We start from the raw sequence: 19,961 nt of genomic DNA on the forward strand, positions 1-19,961 counted from the left end.
AAACCAAAACACAGATACTTGTGTGAGTCCAACTCAGGGCTCACACATTAGTCATATCCAATGACAGGAAGTAGAACGGTTGATGCCTGGAATCAGGAGTGGGTGGTATGGGGATTCTTCTTTCAGATGTATGGGGTTCCATTCCAGATTATGAAGAAATGCCCTACTTTTAAGTGTGGTGATAGTCGCATAACATGAAGCTGCTCCATACACTCGTGCTGGTAAAACGTGAAATGTGTGGTGTGTATAGATTCATACGATCTACACAAGCATATGTGAAAAAGTGAGTTCTTTCACTCAGCCTTCAATGTATCAACACACTCTTTCACATGGTAAAGTGTTTACACTGTTCTTCTCAACAATTCCAATTCTTAATGGATTTACTTAAGTTTGAACAAAGTAACAGCATTTTCTCATTTGCTTACCTCCTCTGGACTTCAGTACAATCATCTTGTAGGAAATGGAAAGTGGAACCCACAAACACAGCCATTATGACTGTAAAAATTGCCTTTCAAAAATATATAGAGAATAAAGAAAATAAATCCCATTAGGAGTAGAAATTATTTTATACATTGTCTATTATTTTAAGATACATGGTTTTCTAATCAGATATCTCCATGGAGATAAATACTGTATTTTGGCCAGAGTCTCTGGGAAAACATAAAACACACATGTCAATAGACTGCTCAGATGGTAAACTGAAATTAAGGTCTCTGCAATCTGAGGCTCTGACAGAACAGACCCTGGAAATGATCAGACTCCTCCAGGTGTTCCATCAGGAAGGCCAGTGAAGGGCTCATCTCAGGTACTGAAACTCAGATGACACAGGGGAAGAGAACATGGGCACCTGGGAGCTAAGTTAGGGGACACACCAATCTAAGTGACACAAAGTGTTCACCTAAACTGGGATCTCAACTCTGCTGTCAGTGACGTGGGTGGTCTTCTACTTCAAGTGGCTGAAAAGAATCCAAGTTCTTTTTACTCTTACAGTCAGAAACAAGTACACCCCAGGCCTGGGGGCAGCTCAGAGGCAGAGTCCTGCACAATAGACAGGAGATGCTGACCCCTCAATGCAAACCAAACAACACAATTAAAACTGACTTACAACAAAGTTCCTAGCAATGGGATTTTGTGCCAAGAAGGGGTCTGCTGGTCCTCACCTGTGTTGCCTCTGGGAAAAATGTGTGCCTGTGTGGGAAGGGACACTGTTGCTGTATTGCTGTCACCAAGTATTCACACAGCGTCCTCTGGGCTGCTCAATGCTCCCATTGCCCATCGTCTCTGTTACTGCTGCACCATCAAACTGAGCCTGGGCAGCCTGTGCTCAAGTCTCCTCTAAGCTGTCAACTCCTCCATCCCCTCATCTACCTCCATCTGTGCAGACAGTCACACTGCTTTGGTCTGGGGTTAAAATGGCTTTAATGTGTGCTTCACTTAACAAAGGTGTAAGGCCACATGATGCGGTAACTTATTTGAAAGATTCTAGTATTCCTCTGATAATGTTTAGAATATTATTATCTAAGGGAAAGAATCCTACAATTTAACTTGATAACTTAGAAACCAAAATCCCTGGGCTTGGAGATATGGCTCAGCAGTTAAGAACACTTGTTCTTGAAGAGGCCCTGGGATTCAGTTCCTAGCACCCCAATAACACCTAAAAATCTGTAACTCCACATCCAGAGGATCTGATGGCTTCTTCTGGCCTCCATGGGCATGCACTTCATGGGAAGTTATACATGCAGGCAAAACACCAACATATAATAAATAAATAAATAAAAAGTGTTCCACAACTCCTAGCATTGCTAACACACAAAATTTTTCCTTCATGATACTGCTCAGTGAGTAACCCATTTTGTTGAGTGAAACTCATCTATTTCCTAATCATACAAAATATTTGATTGTCAAAGAAATCAGACATAAAAATTCTCCTTTTATGACTTAGATTTCCAAGATTAAAGACCAAAGTATTTGGAGCAACAGACAGTATAACTCAAATGGAAAGAATATTAACATATTATCAGGGAAGACTGCAATATTTAAATATGGAATTGGTGGTACTCATATTTAGAACAGTGTTCCGTTACAGCAACACACGACATCTCAGTATTCGATAAAAACTAAATGCCTGAGAATAAAATAACAACTCACTAACAGCAGAACTGACTACAGGCTTTGGTTGGACTGGTACAGGGATGGAGGTCCAGTATAGGGTAACTGATTGCCCTCTAGTGGCTAAGGCCGCAGGATCAATCACTAACACAGTAGAATCATCTACATAATGAATAAAACTAAATGAGTAAGTTCATGAGCTGGAAGAAGTGCATTTCTGTGTGATGTTCAGTTACAATAACAGACATGATGATCCTTGTTACAGAGCCCGTTTAAAGAAAGGGAGACCGTCACCTCCTCCCGGTGCCCACTTAGCTGACAGGGGAGAGCGAATTTCAGTCCAGTTTCTTTTTGTGTGTGAACTGCACTCTTTGATTGCTACTGCTTGCACACATTAGACTCCAATAAGGGAAGAGCATCCCGTGGCAGACTCATCTCTCAGGCAACAGAGGCACAGGCTCCCTCACAGCTGTCCAATAGCCCTGCATCCTCACCTCACGATTTCAACTACAGATCAACCCTCCTTCCCCTCTCCAGTCATCTCCACCCTTCTCTGCTGACATGCTACAATTTCATCTACTTACTCAGTTACCATCCATCCACCCGCAGGAAAAGGGGCATCAGGAAAGAAGCCTTTTCCTCTTTACTCAGCCAGGACTTGAACTTGTAGGATGCACAGGTGAATTAAAGTAGACAGATGTGAGGAGCTCCCATGTGTGATAATTATCATTTATACTCCCTGAATTAAATTTCCTACTAGGGTTACTCACTATAGTTCCTCTACTTAAAAATCAATAACTGAAAACATTTTCTGAAAGTCAAAAGAGATTTGTGTTGTGCTTGCTTTATTGAATATTTCTATACGCCACTAGAGAGGAGAGGACAGTACATGGAAGGGAGCAGAAGATGAGTGCTACCCTGAAGTAGACTCACTCAGAATCAAATTGCTCCCACCTGAGTTTAACACAATACAATTAAGAACTCATCAGATTACCTCAATCGCAGTGATCCATGAAACACTCTGAACGTGTTTGAATGAACGACAGATAATACACCAGAGCTGATGCCAGAAAGGGGTGACACATGTGATCTCATCTAAGGCTGAGCTCTTCCCAGCATTCTGTTCCCCCAAGAGTGGATCCAGTTTTGTTCTCATTTCTCTGTATAAGGAGGACTGGGCATACTTATTGGCTAAGTTTTCTGTGACTTGATGCTGTCTCTCAGAAAATTCTTTATATTTGTCGGCTTTGGGATAAAAGGGGATAAAGACAAAAACAGACAATAACTTAACTGACTTTTTGACACATTTTCATGAATAGCTCATAAATTATGTATCAGTTTTTCTCTGAGACATTCTCATATACCCTAGACTGGCCTCAAAGTTGCTATGAAGCCGAGGGTGACCTTACACTTCCCCAGGTCCTCCTGTTTCTGTCTCAAGTGCTGTGATTACAGGCATGCACCTTCACACCTGGTTATGCTGTGCTAGGAACCAAACTCAAGGCTTTGTGTGTGCTAGGCAAGCATTCCACCAGCCCAGACACTTCTTCAGCCCACTGCATTTGAGCATAATGGTATTACTCCTGTGTGATTCCCTTACAGATTGGAAAAGTGTCCCTAACTGATCTGACTACTGTTGTTACCCCATGGACACAGCTAACTGAATGGCCTTTTCCCATCCATGATTCTTAACAAAGTCCTGCTTCCCAGATGGATCTATAATTCTTAACATAAAAGTCTGGTCTCCCCTGTCTGCTTCAAGTGAATGTATATGCAAATGTATATACAATGGTTTAACCTCCAAAGTATCTTGTTTTTAAGATGTGACCAACAAAGCCAGGCATGATGGCATAGGCCTGTAATGCCTACACCTGAGAGATGAGCTAGAAAGAGAACACGTTTGAGGCCAGCCTGACTACATGAGCAAACCCCGTCTAAAACAACAAGAGTAATATGGCAAACAATAGGTCATTTACTTTTTAACAGAAATTTACCTTGTGACGGTATCATATAAATGCTCTTTTGTAAATTAAGTAAAAAAACACCTAACACTGACAGCATCAGCTATTAGCTAATTCAGGATAGTTAACATAAAAGCTCTATTCTAATTAAACACACTGATGTGTCTTAATGAAATCCATTATGAAAAAAAACTCTGTGACTCCAGAAGTCTCACATACCTGCATGGCTGTCTTCCTCTGTGTCTAATATAGGAGAGGAACCTCCATTAATGAGATCCAGGAAGAAGTCTGCAGGGTTGTTGTGGGAATCATAGTTGTAGCCTACAAAGAAGGTTGGCCATGACATGAACCTGAGGACCCTCCTTCAGAGCGTGGGAAAGGGGAGGGAAGACCGAATCTAAGAATTTCTTCTTTTTCTTTTCCTTTCTCCCTCTAATTTACTCTTCCTGTTATATATACACTCATACTATTTCCACACTCTCTGTTTCCTGTCTATTGTATACATGTATGTGGTTATGTTTGCGATATATATACACATACATACACATAAACACTAAATAGACCTAAGATAATGTAAACATAGACTAAACACAGACATAGATTAGACTAGGCATAGAAATAGTTGTAGATAATGACTAGACATAGATCTAGATTAGACTAGATTAACTAGAACAAACCTAGACTAGACATAGGCATAGCCTACATATAGATTTAGATATAGACTGTATATAGGCATAGAAATATACATAGACATAGGTATGGTCATAGACATAGGACACACATAGATATGAATTCTTCCAGTGAACCAATCATTTGAACCTGGCTTAAAATTTTATTGGACTCTATAGACTCCAAATGTTCACATATTTTTAATTTAAAATATTAATAAAAAACAAAGAGTGATGGACAGCAAATATTTAACTCTATATTTAGAGTCAAGAGATTCATCTACAACTATATCAATATTTTGCTAAATTAAAACTGATGGCATGAACCATTAAAAAATATTTCATCACACAATCTGATTCTGAACAAACCAGGCAGAGGAAAAACTTGAGTCACAAAAGCCAGACTTTAGCCTCTAAAGCCTCCGGCATTGCCTAAACCAAAAATGCAAAGTTTCTACTAAATAAAGTAATGTCTCCACAGCTCCACAGTCAGCTCACACATGGGGAAAACTGAAAACCACCATCTGCTACATGAGTAAGAACATGAGGATGCTGGGCCTTTCCAAAGCTGTTCCAATCAGGGATAACTGCTCCTGAGGCCAGCATGTTAATTAGGAGGGTCACCTGACCGGGAAGCAGAACAAGTGACTCAGTAAAAATACTGTGACACAGGTGTGAATCAGGACAGGAGAAAGAAGAGAGACCTGAACAGCAAGCCCGTGCCTCACAACTAACAGAATCCTGGCACCACATCAACCAAAGGTCTTTACAATGGAGAAACCCTCACACAGCATGTCTGCACGAGGGTCAAGCCTCGTTCCTGACATCCCCTGTTCTCCTCCCAGATCCCATGAATGAAGGAGCTCTCACAGCAAAAGCCAGCCATACCTGCAGATGTGAAGTATCCCAAAGCCTCCTGTGCAGGGCCGTGAAACATGAGTTTTCCTGAGGCCACTAAGGTGAGGCTATCAAAACATCTGAAGATGGAGTATGGGGGATGGTTAATGGAGAAGATGATGGTCCTTCCCCTCAAAGACATCCTAAGTTTAAAGAGGGAGAAACCGTAAGTCACTGCACAGAGGAACCTTGACATTCTCAACAAAATATTTTATCCTGAAGTTTTACTCTTTGTTCCCATTTCAGCTTGCATTTTCCTTAAACAACAACTTGACTCACTTGTATTATGCATGTGATAGAGAAACCAAGCTAAAGCTTGTAGGATGTCAGTAGTCCACAGTCCACTCAAGTGTTTCTGCATACATCCCTGTCAGTCCTCTGACACTGACTGGGAATATCTGGGAGTCAGTGCAAGGAGTCCATATCATGAACAGGCAGCCCAGGTGATGGACAGGTTCACTCAAGCTTGAGAACCAATGACAGAGCAAATATTACCACTATGACTGTGTGCACAATGCCCTCTAATCATTCACTTTCTGCCTCTTCAGGAAGTGGTTTCCACTGTTCTGATAATGTGATTCACATTCCTAACCTTGTCCTCCCTGCTAAAGGCTTCAGCAATAACCTCATTTCAATCTTCACAATATCAGCATAAGGTACTTGTATTATAATTTCTCCATTTCTGTATAAGGCTTAAAAGCTCAAGCAAAAGGTCAAGGGGTCACAGTTATTGTGGGGCAAGCCTGGGATTTGATCATTGGTTTAATTCCATGATAGGAAAAATAAGCTGAACTACCATTTCTGGATGTCATATCCTATGTTAGGAGAACCAATAAGCAAAAACTGTCTAAAACTAGTGTGAAAACACTTGCAGTAAAGATGAGTATCTTTACTCATATCTGTAATATCTCAGCATTTGATAGGACCAAGAGTTCAAGGGCTACCTATGTTACATGAGACCCTGTTTCAAAAAGACAAAAGAAAGCATGAATGAAAGAGAGGGGGGAGGGAGGGAAGTAAGAAAGATGTGACAGAAGTACAGAAACAAGGGATGAAGGGTAGAAGTACAGAAAAAATAAGGAAAGACAGATGGACAGAAGTAAGGAAGGTGGGTGAAAAGGATAAGGAGAACAGGGAGGGAGAAAGCTGGGCGTGGCAGTGCACACCTTGATTCCACCAGGACAACTAGTTGTTAGAGACAAGGACAGAATAATGCCATAATAGCTACTATTTTTCCCTGTCACACTATTAATAAATCACAAAAACAAAAACCGCAATTTCATATCATATAACCCAGCAACCACAGCTTCATTAGGTGATCAAGATTCAAGCCAAGCAAACCAGACGACAGCTTGGTGGGTAAAGGAACTTCATGTCAGTCTAAAGACCTGAGTTCCATCCCCACAACCAACTTGGTGGAAGGACAAAGTCAACCCCTCTGACCTCTACATGCATGCTACACACATACACACACACACTAAAAAATAAATAAATCTTTTAAAAGTATTCCATCAGTTAGATCTATTTCGCATACTATTGGAGACCAAGGAGAAAACAGCACATTAGGGCTTAGTCTGCTCCCAGAGCACTGGGAGAACCCACATAGAATGACTCCAGACAATGCCCTAAGACTAGCCATGGAATGAGACACTTGGACAGAGAGGAGTGTTGCAAGAACTTGATGTTAGAATATCTTGAAACAGACAGGGAATGGGACAGACAGAGAAAGTGGTGACACCTGAGGTGTCAAGGTGGTAAGGCCCTGTTGTTGACTTCCTCATTGGGAAAGTACAATGTAGGAGAGATGTTAACTATGGAGGTACAGGCAGGAGTGTGTAGGGCAATGGACCATGATGTCAGAACAAAACAAAGTACAGGGGGAAGAAAATAAAGACAAAAAGCATGGTAAGTTCGACTACCAGGAATGTGGGTCATGGGAATGTGCTAGCTCTTGTATGGTTCTTGGGATTCTTCAGTCAGTTTGGAACTCTCATTATATTTTAAAATGAAAAACCTAATCCTTACACATTTTTCTATAACTATTTTAGGCACAGATTTCTTTCTTGAAAGAAGGTAATGCCATACATTTTCCTTCACCCTTCCCCAGGTTCAGGACTCAGACCTTGGGAATCATTCCCTCAGCCATCACACCCAGGACTAATCTCAGAAACAATACTTTTTATTCCATATCCAATGCTACCTAAAACCCACGATTTCCTACTAAAGGAACCTCACACCTCAGGTTCCTACTGACATCCTACCTCCCATGGTGAAACTGGACAACCTTCTCCATGATGCATTGCTCTGCTCTATACTCAGATGCCTTCCCACATCCACACCATGGGAAACCTTAGCCTTTAAGGTGACTCAGGTGGTCTAGGAAATCCACACTCAACCCAGCTCACTCCAGTGTGAATGTGGAAAGCTGAATTATGTCATTCCACAGACTCATTTGTGGAAGACCTCACATCTAAGAACTTAGAATATGGCTAAATGGATACAGGGTCTTTAAAAACTTAATTAAGGTAGAATGAGTTATTAGTGTGTCCTAGTATAACTGGTGTTCATTAAGAGATCAGGGCAGAGGACATGAAGAGGGAGGAGATACCATTCACAGTTCAGTGACCCAGGCTGCAGCAGACACAAACTGTGGATACATTAATATCTGGCTTCCAGGATCCAGAACTGTAAGAAATTTAACTTCTATCAAGTCACCTGATCTGTAGTGTCTTTAACATTGTACTACCAACTTTCCTTCCCCTCACTGGGGTCCATTTGGTCTCCCTAATTATCCAGACACACCAAATATGCTTTGCCTCAGAGCAAATGAATTTTCCCTCTATCCAGCACTCTGTTCAGCTTTCACCCACTCACGCCGAGCTCACTTGTCACATGCTTGAGGGTTATGGGGACACACTAATTGAAGTTGTGCTCCACCTTTACCACAGCCATCTCTCCGTGTTCTTGTCTCACTCTTCTTGATGTGTGTTCCTTGTTAATTGAAGTTGCACTCTAACAAACAAGGAAGGAACCCTGCTGCTTGCTTCTCAATCTCCTGCACCAAAATGCACACAAGTGACCAGGTACTGAGTGAATAAAACTAATGATCCTTCGACATTTACCTTTTCAGGACGGAGATGACATCAGCAGTAGTTGTCATGTCTAAGTCAGTGGTGGGATCATCCAGGAACAAAATGGGATGCTCGGTGACCAGCTCCATTGCTATACTGGTCCTCTTCCTGAGCTCCTTAGAGCTAGGCTGAAACACAAACGCCCATTGTTATCAACAAGGAGGACAACAGTGGTCGTCATTTGTGAAGTAGACGGTTTCAGTAATAAAAGGGTTTGTTTTTATCAATATCCTGAGGAGCAGAGTGTGGGCATCTGGGAGAAAAAGGAGAAGGTTCCTCTTTTCCAAGTGGAAAGAGGCTCAGGTCAGAGTTGACATGAAGCCCATGCTAACAACAGTTACTGTTTGTTCCTTATCAAGTCACATATTCGAGGGCAATGAGTTATCAAAGTCCCAGTCTGGCACAGTGGAATCACTGTGTAAGTAATGAGGAAGACAGGACAGGAGAAGAGGAAGTGTCTCTAATGATTAGTGGTCATTTAACACCTTCCCAACACTCTCTCTCTCTCTCTCTCTCTCTCTCTCTCTCTCTCTCTCTCTCTCTCTCTCTCTCTCTCTCTCCACACATCACATTCTACACAGTAAACACATACAAATCAGTGCTCATCTCATGCTCTCCATCCTCATGCCACCCAGGACCCAAACCCAGGAATGGTGCGGCCTAGGATGGGCTGGGTCTTCCTACATCACTTTCTACATCTATAACTTTATCAAGACAATCGCATACAGAGAGGCGCACAAGGCACCCTGACTACAATGCCTCATAGAGACTCTAGGTGATTCCATGTGACTCTAGACTGTGTTGACTTGACAGTTAAAACCACCCACCATAGACAGAAGAGGATAAAAACACAGAGAGACAGGCTACAGAAAATAACAGGCATCATACAAGTAAAAGTAAATGTTAAAGAGGCCAAGTATAACCCTGAAGGGAAACGAATGCAGAGTGAAACACGGAGTCAGAGTCCTCCATCTCACATCCTATGGCAGTCCAGAAATACAATTGAAACAACAAAGGAGCAAGTCCTGTAGGGGAGGAGACAAGAAACAGAAGAAAGCACTTGGCACATTAAAGAGTCAAGAGTTTGGGGCTGAAGGGAACAGGGGTCGTGTGAGAACCACATGGAAATGACATGTGAGAAACACACAGAAATGACATGTGAGGAATACACGGAAATGCCCATATGAGGAACACTTTTTCCTGCTGGATCACACTCCATTCCCAATTGCTAAGATGGATTCTCAGCTTAATTTTCTCTTTATATCATGGAAGCAGCCACTCACTCATTAAAATTAAAACAGAGAACAGCCACCTTGACCACACTCGTTATAGGAAACTGATGGCAGAGGGTCATATTATCCACGCAGGGATTTTCTGTTTTGGCTCTGAGTCTTTTGAGATTTTTCTTCCCATTACCTTGACATTTGACTCCTCATCCAGATGCAGAAGTTCAAGGACCTCATTAATTCGCTTTCTTTTCTCATCTCTTGTTATAGACATTGGAAGTCGAAGAGCTGCTGAGAACTCGACATTCTCTCTCACAGTCACTGTGCCCATCACCATGCCATTCTTAAGGTTAAGTGGAATTTTATTTGCAAATAGTTATTAGTAACACCATCACTCTAATATATGTAAGCTAGGCACATGTAAAGTAACCCAATGCAATGTTCTAATGAAAAATACTCTTTTAATGTTACTAATTTCAAATACATAGCCTGATGTAATCATTTTCACCTCTCTCACATTTGCCTTTCAAGTAGAGTTCAGAGATTTTGGTGACTGCTACCTGCAATTATTTGCAGAAAGCATCTTGAAAGCAGTGGAGAAAGATGGAGGAAGGGTAATGCTGGACAACAGTAGTCCTTTGTAGAATTAAATCACAGCTGCATTTACTGTACCATAGATGTCATACTCAGTCCTTCCCCATCTTTCTATTTAATAATGCCAGCCTCAGGCTAATGAGTAATTAGGAAAAGGTTGTGTAGAGAAAGTTGGGCCTATAAATGTGTCAGATAATGAACTAGAATCACAAAAATCTACAAGCTGAGTATCTAACCATACAGAAGCAAAGGAAATCTAAAATTACAATCCTACCAACACTTACTTGTGGGACGTAACCAGAAGTGCATTTGAAATTAGCAGGTCGAGGTTTTCCGTTTACCAAAATATCTCCTGATAATCCATGTGGATCTTTCCTTGCAGCTAAGACATCTAATAACCTATAGAGGGATATGTATGTTGTGTAGTTTACTTCTTCCCTTCAGTAACAGCTATCACCTTTCAGCCACTCAGAATAAAAATTACTCATGTCAAAAGTTTACCTGAAAATGCACTCACACACATGCACGCGCACACTTTTATCTTTTCAATGTGTGCTCTAATACAGCCCAGAATTATGAATGGAAGACATGATTCAAATGACTGCCCCTCCCTGCTATCTAACCTTGGGAACTGAAACTGGTAATGTCCTTCTATATTTGCAGAGTTGTTCCTGGTGATGCTCTCTTTTCCCCAAAAACAATTTCTTCATCTTTATAATTTTAATACTTTCTCCCCCACATTGAATAATAATATGACTCCACAGCAAATGCCAATCACTCTATCATTTTCCATAAGGAAAGTGACATAGTAAGTCTTCTGTTCCTGGTAGAAAAAGAGAATGTACCATCCTGCACATTATCCACAAGACACGGGACAGACTGACACATTTACACTCACACAATACTTAGATATCTCCTACAGAAGTGGTTCTTTTCAGCATGGAAACTGGATGCAAAGGGCTTACACATGCTTTCATTATACTCACAAAGATCTGCTCCCATCCTGAGGTCCCATGATGGCATTGAGTCCCGGTTTCATGATCCCACTGCAGATATAAAATAAAATTGGGTGATTTTTCTATTTTGTAAAAAAGTTATAGTATCTTACTGTCTGCAATGAATATGCTGTTGAAGTTGGTTGAAATTGTACACAGAAATATGCAAATACTCATAGCAAAACAAAAAATTAATAGAGGTCTATTATTTACAAACGATGTCAATTGCTAGTGGGAACTCATCAGAAAAAAATGTCTCAGATATCACAAAATCCCTGCTGTTTATTATTTAAATGACTTGTCTGTTTTGAACTAGATCTCATGTCTGCTGGGATGCTGAGGAAATGAGGTATGGCTGTGGCTTGCTCCTTCTCTCTGATCTCTCAGCATTTCCCTCTATGTCTGACTCCAGGTTTTTATTATCTAGACCAATTAAGAACTCAATTTACAAATGCATCTTAAGTAGAAATTCAAAGACTAAAACAGTATTCCAGAGACAGAAAAGCATTGCCAAATTTAACACTGAAAATAAAACAAAACAAAGAAAAAACAGCAAACAAAACAAAAAACCAAGTAAGCAAACAGATAATCTACATACACAAACACAAAATGATGATTGCCTTCCTTGGTAAAGAGATTACAATGCAATCAACTTAGAACTGGGGAACACCAATCAAGAAGAGGGCATTCTGACAAGCTATGTCAGAAAAAAAGATTGCTTGATTTAGAGTAATGACTATTCAGATTGAAAAGGGCATATGATTATAGTCTAATATTGTTTTCTTTTTTATTTAAGTTGGAAGTAATCTTAGGTCATATATCAATTCCAGTTCCCTCTCCCTCACATTCTCCCATGCCTCCCACAAACCCCCATCCAGTCCCTCTTCTTTGACATAGAAAGGGTGATGCCCTCTACTGGGGATCATCAGAGGCTGTCACATCATTTGGGACAGAGTCTAGGCCTTCTCTTGTGTGTCTAGGCTGAGATAGTATTCCTCTATGGGGAGTGGGATCCCAATGTCCATTACTCCTATATTCTTACATAAAACTTAGCTATATTCCCATTTGTTATTTCATATCCAGACAATACGTCAATCCTTTGTCCTGCCTATTCCTCTCTGGGTAAGAAAATGATGGAAATTGTAGGTGGAGGAACAGAAATGGCCCATGCCCAAGAACAGAAGCAATGGTTGAGGTAGGGAGGAAGAGCTATGCAGACTGATCTGGTCATATTCTTGGAGTGTGTGCTCTGTCCTTAGATTTGGTTGAAAGCATGGCTTCTCTGTGTCATGGAACAATGTCTGGAATGTTGGTTTTAGCTCTTTGTAGCTCTTGATGAATTTTGAGCAAATGCATGAGCACCCGGACTTTGTGCTGTTGGGACGTCCTCATTGCTTCTGTCTCATCACTTGTAACTGACCCCGGCAGCCTGTTATGAACTGTGATGTCAATATAGGGAGTGATTATGGGTATAGACCCATATACAATTCTTTTATACATTCAAATTTCTAGGTATTAAAATTTCAATATACTATCATCATCCTTTGGTTTTAACAGAGCATCATTGATAGTATAATTTCATTACTAATTTTATTGAATTAAAATAATTTTTCAGTCTTTTTAAAAATATTTCTAAGAGATTGACAAGCTTGCTTTTATTTCCAAAGAACCAACTTTTTGTGCCATTAATCCATTATATTGTTCTTTTAATCTTCATCTCATTAATTTCACTGTGATCTTGAATCTATCTGTATGTAAGAGAAGACAAGGCTGGGGAATGTTCAATGGGTGAAGCACGTACTGTCTGGGGGTGAGGACCTAAATTAAACATCCAGAATTCACATAAAGTTAATGCAGTAATGGGCACCTGAAACTCCATGCTCTAGGGAAAGATGGGAGACAGAGACAGAAAAATCTTAGGACTCTTGCAAGCTGCTACCCTGCCATACACCTCAGTGGACAATTAGACATTCTGTCTGCTACAAGGTAGAAGGTACACACCAAGGCTCAAGGTTTTCCTCTAACAGTGTTTCATAGCTTCCATACATCTACACATATGAGCATGCACACATGCACAGTAACACAGTAACACACACATACACACACAGCTTCTCTACAATAAAGTCTGGGTTTGTTGAAAAAGTTGTTCAATACTAATACTGTGGTCTTCTTAGTTTATGTACGTACCTGATATTTGATAGGCTTTCTATTACACACATTTTTTTACAAAATGGAAAGCCACTCTGCACTGTTTCTTGATAGCTGATGTTATGAAAACTTAACACAGCCTCTCCAGTCAATGCCTTTGGGTCACTGGTGTCCATTCCAGGAAGGTCATTAGGATTCCTTTCTATCATTGGGATTGTAACAGGATCATTATTAGAAGACATCCTGAGATGTTCTTCCTACCTGTAGAAGGAACAGCAATAGTGAGTTGCTGGACACACAAACAACATTATGTCACAGCACAGGACACTTACAGTTTGTATGAAACAGTGTGGTCACAGGCAAATTCCTTTCTGATGAACAGTACACATTGCTGTGATTACCTAAGGATCCAAAGAGAATCACACATAACTGAGTACATTGACTCCCCTTAGATAACAAATTCCCAAGAAACGAAGAGCCCTAATGAGTAGAATATAAATGTTGTTATTCTTAATTTATAAAGAAAGGGGAGGACAGATGATAGGGCAATTGATCTTACTTCAAAAGCATATTATGGTATTATAATAGTTCAGAGGTAGAATACATGACCACAATTACTGGGATTTCTTGATATCATAAGGATTGTAACAGGGTCATTATTGGAAGATATCCTGAGAGGTTCTTTCTTCCTGTAGAAGGAATAGCAGTAATAAGGTGATGGACACACAAACACCATTATGACACAGCATAACACATTACATATTGTATTAAACTGTGTAGCCACAGGCAGATTCCTTCCAGATATCGTTATGATTACCTAAGGATCCAATGAGAAGCATACATAACAGATTATGTAGACTCCCTGTAGATACCAAATTCCCAAGAAACAAAAAACCCTAATGAGTAGAGTATAAATGATATTCTTATTTGTAAAGAAAGCAAGGGACAGAAGAACGGATCTTACTTCAAAAGCATATTATGGTATTATATAAGTTCAGAAGTAGAACACATGACCAAAATTACCACATGTCCTATGTGTGGATGTGTTTCAGTGTGTGATTATGGGGTATAACATAATAGGTGGATCTTGCACAGTGAACAAGAGAAATTTCTGACTATTTCCAGCTTCAGACTGTTCCTCTTGTCATGAGGCATCTGTAGACAGCCAAGAGGATAAACTGGGGACAATGACCTTATCATTGCTGTAAAGGGGATGTTTAAATTCTATGAAGACTTAGATTTTAAAATGACACTGATTGGGGACACCAAATCAGTAAGTAGCTAAGCAGCTTAACAAGTTCAAGGAAAAACAATATCAATGAAATTTAAATGTCTCATTTCCCAAAGGAAAGGGTTGGGAGTGCAATCCAGTGAACACTTGATCCCCCAGGTTTATTCTTCAACATTTTTAAATACCCCGACCAAAAGGGCAAAAGACTTCTTTAACAAGATAAAAGAAACAGATCTTCTTCCTTCCCCAAATATTTGGTAACCACACCTTAGACTCAATTTCTCATTTATCTACTCTTTTAAAGTCCAACTTCTAGGGTTTTCGCTCAGGGTTCAAAAAAAAAAAAAGCACCCCAAATAAGCAAGGGACTAAAATCTGAGAGGAGAGGGAACTGACTCACACACAACCGCTCTTTAGCATGTTCCCTTAGTTTTCTATTTCTCTGTCTCTCTTGCTGTTCTCTCTTTCTCTTTCTCTGTTTCTACCTCTTCCCAGTTTTTGGGGTTACAGGTATATACACATTTCCAACAGTAATTCTTTTTACAACACAATGTGAGGCTTAAGATTCTCGAGGTCAGCAAGGCAGATAAAATTTATACACAGAGCAATAAACGAAAGCTGCTAGGAGAATCTTTTAGCATCAGTTGCTTAGAGCTGTGAGTCAAAGAGAGAGTCTAAGATTAATGTGTACAAGAAACAAAACCTGGTGCCTTCCAGGGCTCTAGACTCAGTGGTGGCACGGGCCTTCAGGAAAGTTTACTTTTCCCTGACGATGAGCAAATGGGCTGATCGCCTTTGTCTTATCTTCTCAAGGGAAACAGGAGGGAACAGTAAATCTCTGAGCTAAAATCTTGAGTTAATAAACCAAGAAATTTGAGAATCTTATATTGCAGTGTTAGTTTAGGTTATTGCTTCTCTATGTGCCAGTGATGTAAAGCCAGGTCATGCTTATTTTTTTCTATCCATCTAGGCAACTATGAATCAATAACTTTGGGTGTGTAGTAATTCTGTGTCCTTGGATATCTTGGGATATCTTAGATGGGATGCTTTTGCCTGGGCCCTAAACACTGACTAAATGCCTGTCATAAAAATAATTGCAGGAAGGCAGATCTCTGCAACTGCAATGGAGGGGGGAATAAGGACCCGATAATGGGAAACAAGTCTCACAGATAGCTAAGGAATGTAATAAAAAAAACTAGGATCTGTTAATGAGAACAGGTATTTACATATAGCCAGGCAGTGTAATCATTAAAACTCTAAATGCATGGGGAAATTTGTTCCCAGTAAAAGAGGACATAGTGCTAAACTTGGGAAGTAAATCCTAAGTTTGTTACAGAAAGGAATAGAATCTATAGCAAGAAACAGCCAGCTCTTTTACAAGGTTATAACATCAAGTACCTATTTTTATACTGGTTTTATCTATCAGGAAAATCTTTAATTCTTCTGACTTATCTCATGATATGATAGCTTTATAATTATTGTGTGATCTTGTGGCTTGTAACACTCCTTATCTGGCCTTGAGGGCCAAGAATAACCTCACCTCAGAGAAAGTCTCTTGTTATATTTTCTGTTGTGAGCCTAGCCTTTAACGGCTGAGCCATTTCTCCAGCCCAAGTCTCTTGTTATTTAGATAAGACATAAAGGAAGTAAAATAAGACATCAATGATCAAGATCAAGCATCCTACAGTAGCCACACCTTAGACCTTTAGCTCCCATGACTTTAACCTTGGAAGAGTAATGATATGTTTGAGCTCTCTGACCTTAAGCAAAGTTAAAGAGAAGCCATCTGTGTGAGCCCCAACAGGGAAGACAACAAAACCTGGTAAACACATCTGCCAGAAGTCCTGTTATTCCAGGAAGAAAAAAAAGAAAGAAAGGAAGGAAGGAAGGAAGGAAGGAAGAAAGAAAGAAAGAAAGAAAGAAAGAAAGAAAGAAAGAAAGAAAAAACTATTAGCAGTCTGTCACCAGGTGAACCTGGAGATTCAGAAAAAAATGGCATTGTCTAAACCCTGGGCCTTGAAATCCAGAAAGCTTAAGCTTTGGGAATTTGAACAAACCAAACTATCTGGCCAAGCTTCTGCCACATCAGCGTGCCCTACTCAGACATCACTAGTAAAATAATAAACCCCTCCTGTTCAAAAATGGTATCCAAAATTTCAATTGCTAATTTCTAAGCATGTCAGTAAACATGATTAAATATTCCAAAAGTGAGACTAAAGAATGATGTTCACAAGTAACCCAGACTGTGATTGAAAATCAATAATAATATGACAGTTGATAGCGACATAGAAAGACAGAAAGGAATTGTGGATTCCTTATCACAAGAAATAAAATATATTTGAAAAACAATCATAATTAAGGTTTCAATAAATGCACTTAAACACTGATAGATGAAGGAGAACTGAGAAACACAGGATGAATTTTGAAATGAAATCCATTCCGAATGAGAATTATCATAAGAAAAAAGAAGCTCCAAGCAGGAAAGAGAGGGAACTACACAAGAGCACACAGAATCTTTAGGACTAGACGAAAGGGTCTGAAGTATCCCTGCAAGAACACCTGTGACAGGAGGAAATGCAGAAGACAGCTAGCACATAGAGAAACGCTGGCCTGGGCCTGAGAGTATAGGTTAGTGCATGTTCAACATCTATGAGGCCAGGGCAGCAACTCCAAGGTAGAGCAGGCTGCCCTGGTGACAACAGGCTGGTAGGAGATAACTGTCACTCCTCTGAGCCGAAAATCCAGCAGGGGTAGTAGACCTGACACTGTCTCCTCCTGCATGGCAGAGCAGTATTTGGTATAAACTCATTTTATCAGTCCCTGTCATGGGGTTACCGTGTGAAAAACATGCATACACGTATGCCATGCACATGTCAGATTCCTGAAGGTCAATGCATTCATAAGCTGCATCAACTTTCTTGCCTTTTTTTCCCCAGGCACTTGTTTTTCTGAGGCCTGTGGCATTTAGCAAGTGTAAACTGGTTCCTTCTGACCCTAATGACCAGTATTGTTTCTCAGATCACAGAATGCATGGAACACAATAAGACACAGTTTCACCAAGAAAGGTTACAGTGTTGAAAGGGTTAAAGCTGAGTTGTGGAAGGCAAAAAGAGAGTTGAGATCCATGCAGCAGAGAATGCTATTCTGGAACAGGGTGGCCAATAAATCCTCAGTTGGCTCAAGGCACAGAGTCGGTTCAAGATACAGAGATGGTTCAAGGGGCAGATTGCTCCAAGCACAGAGCTAACAAATGCTAGCTCATATGAGCCATTTCCCTTTGGGCTGATCATGGTGACCACAAGTCCAGGAGACAGTGTTGAGAGTTTGTTGCCTTGCGATGGTGGCGTAATGAGGGCTCAGTGTATGATCCAAGTAAGGGCATTGCAGCACCCATGGCTCTGTGTTTTGGCAAACCCACAAGCTTGTTATCTTGGAAAAGATCTACAAACATCCATGGGTCCAGGTGTTCCTGCCTCAATATGTTTATATTTAGGAGCAATTAATTTGTATTAATTATTAGTCTATGTCTCTCTGTCTGTGATGGACACTTGCACACATAAGGTGCAGTGTAATTTTGCCTCGGCATTTTCTTTTAAAATGAAGCAAACCACTGTTATATAAGATGAAGTCACTCAGGGCAAGGCACACTCTGAAAATGACTGTATCCTATATAATACAAGGAACACAGGAGGGCACAGTGCAACCTCTACACACTCCATCTCTCACAGTGCTGGAACCAGGAGCTCTATTCTCTTGAGCTGTGGTGATGATCCAAAATCATCAAGCAGGTGTCATGGTGCCCTGGCGCACTGTTCGGTAGGCACACGGGGGGTGGGGGGGGACAGTAGTAGAGATGGGAGCACTGACAGACACAGTCCTAGCTCAGGCTGTGGAGACATGAGGACAGGCAGCCCGGCCTCCTGTAACCAGGGATGACATGGCTCCCGTGCATGGATGACTGCTGAGCCGAGAGTTCTCAGCAGATACTTTGGTTTCTGAAACTTCCCATGCCTCAGTGTGTGTACAGCAGATAGGGGCTGAGAACCCAGAACCTGAGTGTAAGGATCACCCAATTTCCCAACTTCTTCCTTACTACATGGTGGCTTGCTGCTGGATAGGATCTGAAAATGCTTAGGGAAACAGCTCAGCTCCCAGGACTTCTCTCCATCACAGAACTCATGCTCTGTTTAACATTCCCTTTTCCCCAAAACATCTGGGAGATGCTGCTTTGTTTGTACAAATCTAAAAATGAAAGCCCCTACGTGGACCACAGACCACAAGGACCTCTGGGGATAGCATTGTCAAAGAATATACAAGGAAAAGGAGGCTTTAGATTGAATGACTCTCTGTTACTTAACACACCTTTGTGCTGTGTACAGCACCAACAAGAGGACATCAGCAGAGAGAGACAATACACATTAAACATGACCCTGATGCTCCCAGACCTGGAAAATTCTATGAGAGAATCAAGAGAGAGTCTCTTCCAAGTCTCTTTCTTCCAGATACTAAAATGTCTTGTATATTTTCATGTAGTATGTTTTTAAAAAGATTTTTAATCTTTTTAAAAATTCTTGTCTTATGTTAATTTCATCTTCTTGTTGTTGATTATGAGGCAGGGTCTCCTTGGATGGTTCAGATGTACCACAATTTTGTGCTTATCCTACCTCACTTTCTAGGCCTCAAGATGATAGGACTACAGCTTGTCTGTTTTATTTACAATTTTTAAACTTTGTACCTATATTGTTTTTAATCGCTTGCTCTTTTCTCCTTCCTATTTCTTTTTTCTAAACTTCTTGCTACATATATACATACATATAAATATACATATATACATATATACATACACACACACACACACACACACACACACACACACACACACATTTGAGGCAGGATTTCTCTGTGTGCCTTAGCTATCTTGGAGCTTACTCTGTAGACCAGACTGGTCTTAAATTCACAGATCCATCTGCCTCTGCCTCCAAAGTGCTGGGAGTAAAATGC

The 19,961-nt window shown here is 40.5% G+C and overlaps 1 protein-coding gene across 1 annotated transcript in view; it reads right to left on the reverse strand.

The window, feature by feature from the left end:
• The window catches only part of LOC127232405 (ATP-binding cassette sub-family G member 3), a gene marked incomplete at its 3' end in the record, with an annotated part of 33,619 nt that extends 19,648 nt beyond the window's left edge, over nucleotides 1-13,971 (reverse strand). Inside the window, exons 1-9 of the mRNA XM_051198522.1 lie at nucleotides 13,769-13,971; nucleotides 11,573-11,632; nucleotides 10,871-10,985; nucleotides 10,183-10,335; nucleotides 8,758-8,894; nucleotides 5,627-5,778; nucleotides 4,290-4,391; nucleotides 3,104-3,354; nucleotides 426-508 (exon numbers count right to left, since the gene is read on the reverse strand). Of these exons, the coding sequence (XP_051054479.1) occupies nucleotides 426-508; nucleotides 3,104-3,354; nucleotides 4,290-4,391; nucleotides 5,627-5,778; nucleotides 8,758-8,894; nucleotides 10,183-10,335; nucleotides 10,871-10,985; nucleotides 11,573-11,632; nucleotides 13,769-13,971 (1,256 nt within the window). The remainder of the gene's footprint in view (nucleotides 1-425; nucleotides 509-3,103; nucleotides 3,355-4,289; nucleotides 4,392-5,626; nucleotides 5,779-8,757; nucleotides 8,895-10,182; nucleotides 10,336-10,870; nucleotides 10,986-11,572; nucleotides 11,633-13,768) is intronic.
• Between the last annotated feature and the right edge of the window lie 5,990 nt (nucleotides 13,972-19,961).

This window comes from Phodopus roborovskii, unplaced genomic scaffold (assembly GCF_943737965.1).
Source record: "Phodopus roborovskii unplaced genomic scaffold, PHOROB, whole genome shotgun sequence".
NCBI lineage: Eukaryota > Metazoa > Chordata > Mammalia > Rodentia > Cricetidae > Phodopus > Phodopus roborovskii.